The 14,911-nt window shown below is 41.9% G+C and overlaps 1 protein-coding gene across 1 annotated transcript in view; it reads right to left on the bottom strand.

The window, feature by feature from the left end:
- Positions 1 to 14,911, bottom strand: part of DCDC1 (doublecortin domain containing 1) — a 574,603-nt gene that overhangs the window by 329,922 nt on the left and 229,770 nt on the right. Inside the window, 1 exon segment of the mRNA XM_061610560.1 lies at positions 8,254 to 8,427. Coding sequence (XP_061466544.1) covers positions 8,254 to 8,427 — 174 coding nt within the window.

The following is a 14,911-nucleotide window of genomic DNA, read 5'->3' as shown; positions in this document are numbered from 1 at the left end:
TTACGATCACATAGCTTCTCCCATCTTGCAAACTGTGCATAGCTGTTATTCTGTACATTTTCTATGACGTTTTCTATGATAATTGACTGAAGAAGCAACAAGGAGTAGCATCCCTAGAGATTAACTTATTTTAGTTAAAGAAACCTGCATCCACCATATATGGCACTTATATAACAGCTTTACTTATAAACAACTATAATAAAAAGTTTATATTTTAAAACTTATGTAACTTATAAATAATTAGCATAAAATTTATCAATTCTGCTCTTCAGGAATTGCCAGGTTTTCAGTGTGGACCTGTGGGAAGGCACAAATAAGAAAGTGGAAATATTCATCATGTGACTATTTATTTATTTGTATGCTCTGAAGCTAGAAAGAAGCCTATCTTTGGGGCAAACCCATACAACAGGAAAGTATCAAACCAGCCAACCTAAATAATATCCACTCCTATCTAGAAGTATGGAAACATCTAATATTTGTGACCATACTTTTGTCAGACATCTTAAGTCCATTATCACGGACTTTTGTCAGACTTGCGATTACAAGAAGAGCAATGTTGCTATTACTTCTGCTGTTTCTACAATGTTTGAAAATGGTCAGACACAGCATCTCTGTGAAAAAAAGCAACTCTCTTCTAGACCAACATCCAGCTGCCAACCTCAGAAAAACCAGTGACAAGAAACAAGGGCCACATTAGTTCCTCCACCACTCCTAAACAAACTGTTAAAAGTTCTGTTAAATCTCACAGTAGGTGTTACACCAAGAGCCACTGAGCAGTACCTATTTCCTATATTACAGCCAAAACAATTTCCCACCCAAGTGCAGAGAAGCGGAGAGAGACATAATAACGCAAAAATAGAGGGGAATGACAGTACTCAAGCTGAAGTGATGCATTGCTTTTTCTTTTGTATCAGTCCTGAACTTCCTTAAAAAAAGGCACTGCAAAATTAAATGAGCAGGGCCTATGCAACATTTCTATTTGCTGCTTTAACCTCTATGCAGGAATTATCCTCTCTCATCTGTGGTCAGAGCAACTGCATATTGTTAAAGGAGCTCTCCTTTGAAAACAAAATATAAAGCATACTTTTGACTGCAGCCCAGTGACATTAACAGGGCCTATGTCCAAATAAGTAAGTTTAGGGTTATGACTCCAGTCTAGCATTATTTTTAACAGTGATTGAGCACAAGAAGCATAGCAAGCAGTGTACTTAACAAAGCTTTCTTCTATCTTCTATCATTACAAGCCTAAATAACTACATATAAAAGATCCTGAGATCAAACTTATTTACCTAAAATGTACCGTATATTCCGGCGTATAAGATGACTGGGCGTATAAGACGACCCCCAACTTTTCCAGTTAAAATATAGAGTTTGGGATATACTCGCCGTATAAGACTACCCCTGCTTATGACATGCAGGTACTTAGCAGGAAAACTGTCACTTATAAACATAAGGCTGTTTGTCATCAAACATGTAAACATAAAACAGTGCAAGTGGATTAAACTTTTCCAAATTCACTCTAAAGCTGAAAGGAAGGATAAGACAATAAATCCATGTGAGCTGCCATGCTGTTTGTTTTCTAAGCTGACAACCAAACTGGAACTGATGATGATAGGAGGAAGATAACAAACAATAGAGAGAGAGCAAGTGCCGGGCAAGTCCCTGGCGAGTTAGCAACACCCATCATAACTGCAAGCTACGGTATTTTTACAGGTTTTGCTGTAAAATGGCGGCCGTATGTTAGCAAACTGGGGGAAGTGCTGCCCAGCGCAGTCTCGCAGTGGGAGCTGCGGGGCCGATAGTCGCACTGGCGGCTGTAAAAAGCCTAAACAAGGGACGGCCGGGAGAAAACTATGACGGGAAAGTCAGCAGGAGGCAAGCCGCTGCCGCCGTCGGGTGCAGAGCTCTCCGTGGTGAGATTAAAGTCACGGAGAAAAACTCGTTAATGGGAGAGAGAGAGAGAGAGCCGCAGTAGCAGGCTCCCGTGAGGCAGTACCCAGGCAGGCTAAAATTAGATGGCGGGGGAAAGGCAGGGAGCCGCAGCCGCAAGCTCCCGCCTGGGAGAGAACCGCAGCCGCGGTCTCTCCAAGGGCTCCACAGAGCGCGGCTCGAGGCAGCCCAGCGCAGGAAAACCACTGCGGGAGAGTCAGAGCTGGGAGCTCCCGATGGATGCGACAGATCCCAGGGGGAAAGGCTCGAAAACGGCCAAAAACGTAGAGAACCGCAGCCGCGGTCTCTGTAGGGGCCGTAAGACAAACAACAGGGAGCAGACGTCCGAAAGGAAATAAACTCAAAGGAGTGGTTAAACAAATGAGTAGTTAAACACAAGACCAGGGAAGGAAGGACTTGGGAGACACACAAGTAACACTAGGTCCGTACCCAGTCAGAACAAATATACAAACAAACACGAAAAAAACTTAGCTAAATGCTACGCTATAGAAATTCCAATCTTGTTCGTACAAAGGCAAGAATGAACTGGAGAGTGGGAGGGGCCTGACGCCCCTAGACTTCAAAAAACATTCTTGCCTTTGCACGATAGGTGGAGCTACAACCCCACCATATGCGGCGACCACAGATTCTCCAGTCCGGCTCGGAAGTTTCAGCACCCGCCCTATAAGACGACACCCGGCGTATAAGACGACCCCCGACTTTTGAGAATATTTTCCTGGGTTAAAAAGTCATCTTATACGCCGGAATATACGGTAGATAATAATTTCTTGTTCTAAATATTTTGATCTCTCCCTGCAACAGATGTAGCACTCAAATTAGGAGACAGACGCTGATTAAAGTGTTCTTCTAGAGGGCCATATAAAATACTTACATGCAATCCTAACCATGTTTACTCAAAACTAAGTCCCACTGTGCTCAGTAGGGTTTATTTGCAGCCTCAAGCACTGAACAGGTCAATTCAGATACCACTTTAGCAACCCCTCAAACTATGGTTTGAAGGTTGGAGAAGGTTCAGTGTGCTCACACAGTCCCAACTCCCCCTCTAGCATACTGATTTTCTCCTCCCTTTCCTAGTTTGCCTGGCCATAGTTTATTATGAGGTCTGAACAAGGTGAACTATGGTTAATGCTAACAAGGATTTCCCTAAAACCATGGATTCAATTATATGCTCATTTCAAATGTCTGGTGGGAAGTGGGAAATATGAACATAAGCTCACAGAATCTTGTCAGACCTATACATGAGGACTGGGAACCCGACGTCCCTCCAGATATTGTTGAACCACAATTTCCATCATCCTGGCCATTGTCCATACTGGCCAGAGCTGATGGTTTAGCCTTGCTCTAAACCATGATTTGGAGGATCAGTAACATGACTTCTGAACTGAGCCAATGTGTAATAACTCCAAAAGGAACCTGACAAAAGATGAATATAAATTATATGTTAATAGGTTTTTTAACCTATGTGGGGCTGCCCTTGAGGTTGTTCTGGAAGCTGTAGCTGGTGCAAAATATGGTGGTGAGACTGTTCACTGGGGCAGGGTACTGCCAACATGTCACCCCACTGCTGAAAGAATTGCACTGGCTGCCCATTTGCTACCAGGCCAAGTTCAAGGTTCCAGTATTGGTGTACAAAGCCCTATACAGCTCAGGACCAGGATACCTGAAAGACCGTCTTATCCCTTATATACCCAGTCGATCACTGCACTCTTCAGGTGAGGGCCTCCTGCATATACCATCTTATCAGGAGGTCCATTCCACACAACATAGGAAACGGACCTTTAGTGTGGCAGCACCTACCCTGTGGAATTCCCTACCCTTCAATATTAGACAAGTGCCATCTCTTTTTGGCACTAATTGAAGACCTTCCTCTTTCAACAAGCCTTTTAAGTTGAGACCTTATCCCAGTCTGGGTCTATGTTAGAATTGCCTTTTAATATGTTTTTAACCTTTTTTTAAAAAAAAATGTTTTTAACCTTTTTTTAAAAGATGTCTTGAAAGCTTTTTTAAAAAATGTTTTTTAAAATGTTTTGTTTTAATGTATTTTAAAGTCTGTTTTTATGATGTTTTAAAGTCTTTTTAGTGCTTTTATTTGAGGCCTTGGGCTCCAGCTGGGAGGAAGGGCGGGATATATATCAAATAATAAATAAAATAAAAATAAATACAAATTAGTACTTAGATATAAAGTACATTCAACCACAATGAATCACCAACAGGTATAAAGGAATTACATTACTTAAGGTTACTATCTAAACTTTACAATGAGAATACATGGATACATTCAGTTAAAAACCACTGCATATGGAAAGCATGAACAGTACATGTTAGTCAGAAATGAGGAAAAGTGTACTACAAATTAGTAGCACTTTTCATCTTCTAGAGCCTTAACAGCATCTAAGCAATGCAGGACACACCGGGCTTTCCAATATTCTGTACAATATTGGTTAAAACAGCTAACCAGACCACCTAGGAAGCCTCTCTATCAACCAAAGAGTAAAAACAAAACCAGAACTACAAACAATAGAAATCCTAGGGAAAAAAATTGGAAATAGAATCAAGAATCAACAAGCACCAACAGGGGATGTTTGATTACTCTCACACTGAGTTCGTCATCTTGACAATATTGTTGTAATATGTGTTATATTTGTTTTCCCTTTTCTAAGCAATCTAAGGAATAAAGCAGTCTAGCAATATTTCCTTTTTAAAGGTGTGCCAATTAAGATAAATTCAATAATGTAGACGGGTTTTCTTTGTTTTGTCTGCTTTTCCATAAAATTTACAAAACAGTTTATAATAAAAACAATACACAAACATTTTCTAACGAAACAAAATCAGAGTAAAATTCAACAATAACATCACATAATAGTTATTACATTTACATCCCACCTTTCCTCCAAGAAACTCAAGGTGGTGCAAATCGTTCTTCCCTTCCCCCATTTAATCTTCACAGCAACATTGCCCTGGTTCACATGACACAAAGTCAAACTATGGCTTAGCAGGACCATGCAAACATGCAGGGCCCCAGAGAGGAGCATGCCAATGCTTTGCTCAGAGCTTGGAAGTAACTCATTACAATAACGAGTTACTTGTAATTTATTACTTTTTAAAGTAATGAGTGGGTAACTTTGTTACATTTTGCTAGTAATAGAATGACTAGTAATTTCCCTACTTTTTAGCAGCAACGGTAATGTTTCCAGCGTTACTCTTGAACGTTGCTTGGGGGGGAAGCAAGGGAAGTCTTCTGCTCCTGTGATTGGTGGGCAAAGAACATGTGCCTTGCACTGGCATTCTGCGCAGCATCGCTCTTCCCTCATGCTCTGTGTTAAGAGGCATGAGGGAGGAAGTGGAGCGCCAGACTGCGCTGGAGGACAAGGATGAAGTAGGAGAAGGCAGCAGCAGAATGGAGGTGAAGAGCTGAGGTGAGTGACATGGTGTGTGTGTGTGCCCCCTGCTCGTCCTCCCGCCCGCCTCCCCCCCTTGCGCCTGCCACCACCTCCCACCTCCCCCCTTGCACCTGCTGCCACCTCCCCCCTCGCGCCTGCCGCCGGCTCCCCCCTCTCGCCTGCCACCACCTCCCACCTACTCCCCCCTCAAGCCTCTCACCTCCTGCTGCCTCCCCCCTCATGCCTGCTGCCTCCTCGTGCCTGCCACCTCCTCCTCCCCTCGTGCCTGGAGGTGCCCTCTTACTCTTGTAACTGTGGAGGTAATTGTGGTTGCAGCAACTTCCAGCTAACTTTGGTGGACTTCTGACTTCTATCACTCAGCAATATGCTATGCTAGATATCAAGCCAGACCAAAAACCGAAGCATACTGCATAGGTGCAATAGTGCACATTTGCTCCTCCTTCATGGCTTAAATTAGCCATACACGTAAAGTTCAGAATTGTACATCCAGATTTGAAATGTATGTTCACCAACAGCATTACACAAGCATGTAAAACAGTGCTCCAATTGTCTAAGAATTCTTCTTTTCAACACTTCATGGTGTTCTAGACCAGTGTGTCATAATAATTCTTAAGTCTGAAATAGATCTCAGAAATACTTCAAAGTAACCAGGGGGGAAGAAGGGGTTGTAAAGTTGACTAGAGCTATCGTGTTGGAGAGGGGAGTTAGCAGTTCCCCATTTGCTGTTTTCCAGACCTGTTGCCCCTGAAATAGCTATAAACCCAACCCGTGCAAAAAAAAAAAAAGTACTGCTATCATGCCTGCATTTTTTTCCACTGAGATACTCACTTCAGGGGTGATTTAATGGTATGGGCCAAAGGGTTAAACCACACTTCCTTCCTCCTCCTGCTGCTGTTGTGTGTGCATGTATAACACAGTTGCCTGTATTTTTGGATTCTCCTTGCAGGTGCAACTATAGGGGCTGTTGTGATGAACTCCTGTACTTCAAAAGTTACTACTACACCACTGGCTGCTGCTCCAATACAAATTGTACAAACATAGTTGCTTTTAAGTGGGGGAAAACTACTTGGAAATACACTTGCAGATCTCCTGCATCATGTCTGCTTTGGCCCTTGCAACAACCCAAATCTATTGAACGTTTCCCAGGACACCACAGTTAAATGAAATATTAATGTACATGAGGTATTCCAAATGCACATGGTGTTTGAAACTTTGTGTCCTTAGCTATCATGGCTAACAGACTTCATGCATTTATCTAATCCTTTTAAGTTAGTGGCCTTCACCAGATTGTATGGCAATGCCCTGCAAGTGAATTATGCTTTGTATGAAGTTGTTCACTTCTTGTCGTCCATTTGAGCCATTATATGGCACCATTATTTATCTTAATTTATGCATTTCTTTCCAAGATATATGGCAAATATCGGCTTAAAATCAGTTAATCTCTTTGATGCAGCTTGGATTGCCAAGTATTCAATAAATAGCTGGCATGCATGTACTTTGATGGTATAGCTCCTTTTTGGAAATTCTGCCTTTAGAATGCAGATGCACAGCTTTACACCAGGCTTTGGTTGCTTCTTGACATGTTGATGAACAGCATTTGAGACCATCCAATAACTTTTAAGAACCCCAGTACATTACCAGCTATCACCCTCTCAAGAAGTAACATAACTTCATAACATAACATAGGTTCATAACTTCACTGTAGATGTTTGCCACCTTTGAAAATATAAGCAATTAAGACTGTACCATCAATGTTGGGCAGAATGGTATTTACTTTTTCTATCAGATTTTAACTCTTTTTTAAAAACTGTGCCATGGTTATAAGGATGCTTTTTTCAGAGTTGAATACCAAAATGTTTACTCCTTAAAAAATGATGATCATTTAAGCACGGCTTTATTGCTAGGGAAAAGAGGAGCTGAGTCTCTCAGAAAGATGGCAGATCAGTTCCTGGGAGGATGGCATATCATCACTCTCAGGAGCACTTGTGGCCACATTTAGAATGTCCACACAAACAGCCACTAGGCTTTTAGCCACTTGGAGTAGCTGTTACCTGTGTGTGTGTGCGCCTGTGCTTTTGAAATAGAAAGGCAGCACTTGGACCTAGCGAAGAATGAATCTGTTTCAGCTTCTCTCAGTTTCTCAGTTTCCAGCCTTCAGTCCACTCCATTTTCACATCAATTTGTGAATGCATATACATTTTTGTGCAGCTTTCTCCTAATATACACATTTTTACAATCATTTTCCTTTAATATAATGTAGTTTTGCTCATTATCTTTGCTAATCTATGTATTTTTGTGCACACTTTTTGGTTGGAGAACCGCATCACAAAATTTAGAGAAATGCTAATTTTTGAAGAATAGTTGTGTTTCTGTTTGCTTATTGATTCGAGAAGTGCACAACTTTTAAAGATACAGAAGACCTCTTGGTTGCCAGATGCAGTCTCTAAGAGGTCTTTTGTATCTTTAAAAGTTGTGCAGGGGGAAGGAAGAATTCCACCTTGTGGTTTTTCCCATTACAGGGTTGCAAGAACACCTGCACTTGGCTGACTTTCTTTTCTCCTAAAGATACAGGATCAGTCTCAGGGATTGAACCTGGCAAGCCTACAGGGTAAGCATTACAAATGAACAGACTATGAACTTGATATACAGAACTCGGTGTTTTTGGCACCCAACTAATTTTATGGTGGCACAAAATTATCCCTGTTTAGTAAGTAATTGTAAGTTATGCCATCTGAAGCAAACAAAGACTGGCATAAAATTTATTCTTCTAATTGCATTTACTGATTTTTCTTTCCTGGCTGAACTTTCTCCAGCAGCTGGAGTTTGGGTGAGGAAAAAGCTTTCTTACTTTTACCTCTTCTTTTTAAATGACAAACTGCAATTGCAGTTAAACTACACCTACCTTTAGCTGCAGACCCTGTGAGAGAAGGTCTGTGTTTGCAGGAAGTTCTTTAATATGTTGGTAGACATAAGAAGTACATTGCTCCTGTTCAGCCTGTAACTGGGGGGCAAGCTTAGAGAGGTGATCTTTGTAGCTCTTGATAGCTGCCTGCAATTCATCAATCAACTTGTTCACCTGAAGGGTTAAATTATGAGAGCTGTTAGCAAGAGGCAATTGTTGATGTCACACCTATTAGAATTTCCATTACAAACTTGAGGGAAGAGATGACATTCTGTGCAAAGACTGAAAGAAAATATAGAATATCTGTAAACCATCCCCCTCCATCTAACCACATATTGTGGAAAGAAAGGTCCATACAAAGCAGGCAAAAGTTACTAAATCAAATATCATCTACTCTGGCCTAGTTAAAGATACTGCTTTAATACTGCATGCAATTATTTTCAACTGATTAAAAAGGATAGTTCATTTGCTAGATAAACATGTTTAATTGCTTAATGAAGTCTTTAGAATGCACATTACTGATGACAGGGTTGGTTAGATACTCAGCTCATAAAGAAAATCTTACAGATACATTGTATTTACAAAAAGAATAATAATATTTTTATGGAAGGAGGAAAGCCAGAAACCAATAAACCTGTTAATCCAGGAAGGAGCAATGGGGGGGGGAGCAGTTGGAATACTTCCAGACAGTTTGAAAATACAGTATCAGCAAACTACTTTTCTTGTACTGAATGAAGCAAGGTATTAGAAGCAGACTATAAGGCCAGGAGCATAAAAATGATTGAGGGGAAGGGATGGACAAAGGATGTAAGGCGTCTTTTGCGTCTCATCCAATTTTCCTCCTTTTCCTAATACCCTCAAGATACAGCTCCTCTTTCTCATCATCCTTTTGCCCTTTCTTTTGTTTGATCCTGTTGTAAGAAGAAGGAAGAAAATGTGTCCCAGGAGTGCTGCTGAGGGAAGAAAGGAACAAAGTAGTGGGGAGAAGGAGTATGTTGCATACAGAGCTGGGATGTAATACTTCTATCCCAGGCCAGCCCAATGATTGAGATCATCCAGAGGAGCACTGTTAGCCATCCTCCATGTTGCAAAGGCCAAACTAGCCTCAACCAGAAGTTGGGCATTTATTATCGCCGACTCTATGCTGCAGAACATTCTTCCAGCAGATATTCTGCAGGCATCCTCATTTTTGACTTTCAGGTGCCCCTTTTAGATTTTTTTGTGCCAACAGCCCTAAGTAGCTGTTTAAAATGTTCTTTGAGTAACCATCCATTTGAATAATAGTTTTGTAATAATAAATAATAATAAATTTTATTTTTCAGCCGCCTATCTGTCCAGGTTAGGGACACTCTAGGCGACGAACAACAAGAATAAAAATGATACATATAGATCAACATAATCAAATTTTAAGCTAAAAAACCATTCATGAATTCAATTGTAACATAAGTTAATCTGTCCCAATCTTGTAGGCCTGCCTGAACAGCCAGGTCTTCAAGGCTCGGCGATAGCTGGACAGGGAGGGAGCATGTCTGAGATCGAAAGGGAGAGAGTTCCAGAGGGTGGGGGCCACAACAGAGAATGCCCTCTCTCTGGTCCGTACCAGACTAGCTGTTCTCACCGGTGGGACCGAGAGAAGGTCTTGCGAGGCTGATCTCGTCAGGCGGCACAATCGGTGATTCTGGAGGCGTTCCTTCAGATATACTGGGCCGAAACCGTATAGGGTTTTTAAACCGTATTGTTTTTAAATGTTTTTATGTTGTATGTTTCCCTGATGTTTTGTGTAAGGGCAGTATTTAAGTACTTTTATAAATAAATAATTTTATAAATAAATAAATACTGTCAAAGAGTTACATATCACATCTGAGAGATCCCTTTAAACCAGATATGCTATTTGTTGGCTACAATAGCATTCAAGATATCTCTGTTCCTGTTTTATGTAGCTTTGACTTATAGAACTTTCTCAGTCCTTTCCTGGCTCAGAGTTCAGAGACATGCTATAATCTCAGAAAGCTTGAGAAAATCCATTGGTTATCCAGAACATGCCATTCAATTTATTTTAATTTTTTTCAAGACATGGTACTATCATGATATCAGAATAATGATCCTTCCAGTAGAAGATTTGGGTTGATTCTATGTAGCCATGGAAGCAATGGAGGGACAAATGGTGGCTTGCACCACAGCACTGAGATCAGAGCATTCTATCCAATAATTCTCCTTCAAGAAAACCTCTTTCACTAAAACATGTACCATCAGTTGAGGTTTTCACATTCTGATGTGTATGAAAGGCCCTAACAACCATATAGTATAGTAATGGGCCCTTAAAGCAGGGCCAGTGCCAAAGGGTCCTCGGGGTATGGGGGTAGCACTCCCCTTCTGTGATCCTTGACAGAGTCAACTCCTGACCCTGCCGCAGAGCACAGAGACTGAGCTTACAGGCCCCCCTGATTGTGTGGGCCCACGGTGCGTGCCCGCTCCACCTACCACTCCTTCCTTTCTGTGTATGCCGTGTGTGCAGGTGCCATCAATCAAAATGGCAGCAGAGGCTTCTATAAGGGGCTGATGCCCCTACTGCCATCTTGATTGATGGCAGGCATGTAAGCGCATGCAGCATAGTGCACATGTGTGCCATCAACAAAGATGGTGGCAGGGGTATCAGGCCCTTAGAGAAGCCTCCACCACCCTCTTGGTTGATGGTAGCGAGTTGTACGCCCATCGCACAGGGCATTCACGGAAAGAGAGAAGAGGCAGGTGGAGCGGTCCCACATGGTCTGTAAGGAGGAGGCTGGGAACAGGGGGCCCGGGGCAGGCTGGAACCCAAGGGCCCAGTCACGCCTGGTGCTGGCCCTGCTTAAAAGCTCTACCTCTACCTCTACCTCATGTCCTACTGATGCAACACAAGCATCCTTCTACAACAGTGCAGCACTGTGAGCAGCAATGGTTGAATGTGTCGTGCCAGGAGGCAAACTGTGCAGATCCTCGGCATTCTGACCACTAAGCACCAGCTCATCAGCCACCTTTGAATAAGGTGATATCATGTATTTGTTTAAAAAATGAAGAACCATCCTGGAAATATCATCCTCACTGTTTGTGGTGAATTCCTCACTATTGCTACATTTTTTCCCCTGGAGCGATAACAGCTTTTACCAAGCACAATAATCTGTATGAGTGGTTGTGTCTTAATTCCACTATATCCAATATTTGGCACTATGTGCTGGCTAGACAAGATTGTTTGGCTTAAATTAGTTAAAATGATAATGGAGAGAGTTGCTAGACTAAATACAACACTAAGCACATTTCTGCCACTAATCTTAAAAGCCAATTCCTTCTTTTTCATCCATCATGTTCTGAGAAGACTGGCAGGGTATGCATGAGAATATGCTAGAAACAAGGATGATGGTTTGCATGACATACAATGTTCTTGACAATTCAGTCCTAAGACATTGCTGTCCCTACCATTAACAACTGTTAAGAAGAAGCACTGCAGAAGAACAAAAAGAACACTGCAGAAGAACAAAAAGAATCATAGAAAAGTTGGAAGAGGCCTATAAATGGCCATCGAATCCAACCCCTGCCCAATGCAGGAATCCAACTTAAAGCAAATCGGACATCAGAATACATACATTCACTAATAGGCAAAAAACCCTTGCGGTTTAAGAAGTTACCTATAGCCAATGTGAGTGGTGAGTGGTGGCAACTCCTGCCATCCCCAAAGATGGAAACTTTTTTGTATGTTTGTTGGGGACCTTACTTTGCTTCTTTCCTGTTACTTTTGTTTCTACAGATAATCTAACCTAGAAAATTATATTTCTCTCATTATTCATCCTAGAAATCTCTGTCAAATTTATTTTTATTAATTTCAAAGCTTTTTTATTGGTCAATGTCATATGATGGTGAAGACAGCCTTTTGTGTTTCAAACTGGAGGTTATGTTCTATTTCTATTTTGGGTGCATTAAGAGTTGAATCTGAAACTACAGTTTGATGTAAAATCAGACTGATTACAATACGTTGCTACTTAAGCAATGAAGCTAGCTGTTGCAAAAAATTACCTTGGCCTGCCCAAGATGCATGTTTTCAGCCTGCTGTGCTTAAACCGCTCCACTTAAGGAAAGGTGGGCATGGTCAGTTAAAAACATAGAGCACACCTAGAATTTTGCCAGAATATATTTCACCTTCCATTGTTTTATCTTCTGCAAACTGAGACACTCCTCATGTCCATTGGAAACTATTCTGCAGAATAATCAATGCTATTATTCCACAATTGTTTTTGGAGTTTTTTTAGTGTTGCAAAGTGTTGCTGTACTTCACATATTCACAGAAACAGAAGCAAAAGAAAATGATTTACTATTCACTAAAATAGCAGAGTAAATCAAACATGTTTAAAGTGACTGTCTGAACTATATCAACTTTCTTAATATTGTTGCTTCCTTCCTGCTAAAACAAGATTGAGCACGTGTCTTGTTTCTGTTATTTGGGCTGTTTGCAGGTGTTGCCACTCACCATATGCTCAGAGGCACATGTAACCAAATTCTTCCAAGCTACACAGGAAGTGGATTGGACTGTGAAAAAGCAACCCAAACTGTGTTTGCATTTTGACAATTTGTAGGGCAATACAACATCTCAGAAAGGAGATCAGGTTTCCTGCTCCCCTGGTGCATTCACTATAGCAGCCCAATTTCCCTGCTTTTTAAAGTTTGATAGAAATAGCTGTGGACTATAGGTACGTTCTGAAACTTCAAGGTTTTTTTTGCCTATTAGTGAATTTCTCTGCTTTTTAATCCAGGAGGTAAGAAATGGGATCCTGTTCAAATTGCTGAGAATGGATTGACCATTTGCATGCTTATTGAGTTCAGTGGGATTTACTCCCCTGCAGTCATGCTTAGGATAGGTGAAACTGACCACAGGGGCATGGGGAGAAGTAGAAAGGGCAAGGGTAGGGGAATAAGGGCAGAGGGGGGAGGGGGATGGGAGCAGGCAGGAAGGGGAGGGGAAGAGGAGAGCAGGTTTGATCATTTGCTTGTTTGCTTGTTTTAGTTTAGTGGGATTTACTCCCGTGCAATCATGCTTAGGATAGGTAAAACAGCCCCAGGGGGAGGAGGGAGGGAAGGATGCCTGGATTGGACAGGGGAGGAGGAAGAAGGAAGAAGGGAGCGGAGGAGGAAGGGAGAGGAGAGGGGAAGGAGTGAAAAGGCAGGTCTGATCATTTGCATCCTTATTAGGTTGAATAGGATTTACTCCCGTGCAATCATGGTTAGGATAGCAGAAACTGACCATGGAGGAGGAGGAAGGGGGAGAGGGGAGGGAATGAGGAAGGGAGGGGAGAGGGGAGCAGAAGGAGGGGGAGGGGGAAGGAGGAGATTGGAGAAGAGGCAAAGAAAGGGGCAGAGGAGGGCAGGTTTGATCATTTGCAGGCTTATTGAGTTCAGTGGTATTTACTCCCGTGCAATCAAGATAGGTGAAACTGACCATGAGGAGGAGGAGGGGAAGGAGGAAGGGAGAGGAGAGAGGAGGAAGGGGGAGGGGGAAGGAGGGGATTGGAAGGGGAGGGGTGAAGGAAGGGGGAGGGAAGGCACAGAAGGGAGGTGATGGGAGGGAGGGGGAGGGAAGGCTTGATCATTTGCATGCTTATTGAGTTCAGTCGGATTTACTGTCATGCAATCATGCTTAAGACAGGTAAAACTGACCATCGGGGAATAGGAAGAGGGGGGAGGAGAGGGGACAAAAATTTGTCAACAAATTTGGAAAACTAAACAATGGCCCACAGACTGGAAGTGTTCAATATACATCCCAATTCCAAAGAAAGTGGATTCCAGGGATTGCAGTAATTATCGAACTATTGCCTTAATATCTCATGGAAGTACAGTAATGCTCAAAATTCTACATCAAAGGCTCTTACCATATATGCCAGATGTCCAAGCTGGATTTAGAAAAGGAGGAGGTACCAGAGATCATATCTCAAACATATGTTGGATAATGGAATGGACCAAGGAATTTCCGAAGAAAATCACCCTGTTTTGTAGATTACAACAAAGCCTTTGATTGTGTACATCATGAAAAACTTTGGAATGCTTTAAAAGAAATAGGGGAGCCACAGCATCTGATTGTCCTGATACGCAACCTATACCCTGGGCAAGAGTAAGGACAGAATGTGAAGAAACCAACTGGTTCCCAATCAGAAAGGGTGTGAGACAGGGGTGTATTTTATCACCCTGTTTGTTTAATCTATATGCAGAATGTATCATACGGAAAGCAGGACTGGACCAAGATGAAGGAGGTGTGAAAATTGGAGGGAGAAATATCAATAATTTAAGATATGCGGACCATACCATACTACTAGCAGAAACCAGTAATGATTTGAAACAAATGCTGTTGAAAGTTAAAGATGAAAGCACAAAAGCAGGACTACAGCTGAACGTCAAGAACACTAAAGTAATGACAACAGAACATTTATGTAACTTTAACGTGGGCAACAAGGACATTGAACTTGTCAAGGATTATCAATACCTTGGCACAGTCATTTACCAAAATGGAGACAATAGTCAAGAAATTAGAAGAAGACTAGGACTAGGCAGCTATGAGAAAACTAGAAAAGGTCCTCAAATGTGAAGATGTATCACTGAACACTCGGGATCATTTAGACCATGGTATTCCTGATCTCTA

This window comes from Rhineura floridana, chromosome 2 (genome assembly GCF_030035675.1).
Source record: "Rhineura floridana isolate rRhiFlo1 chromosome 2, rRhiFlo1.hap2, whole genome shotgun sequence".
In the NCBI taxonomy this organism is placed as follows: Eukaryota; Metazoa; Chordata; class Lepidosauria; order Squamata; family Rhineuridae; genus Rhineura; species Rhineura floridana.
The sequence above is the reverse complement of the archived record's forward strand: the minus strand, read 5'-3'. Positions and strand labels throughout refer to the sequence as shown.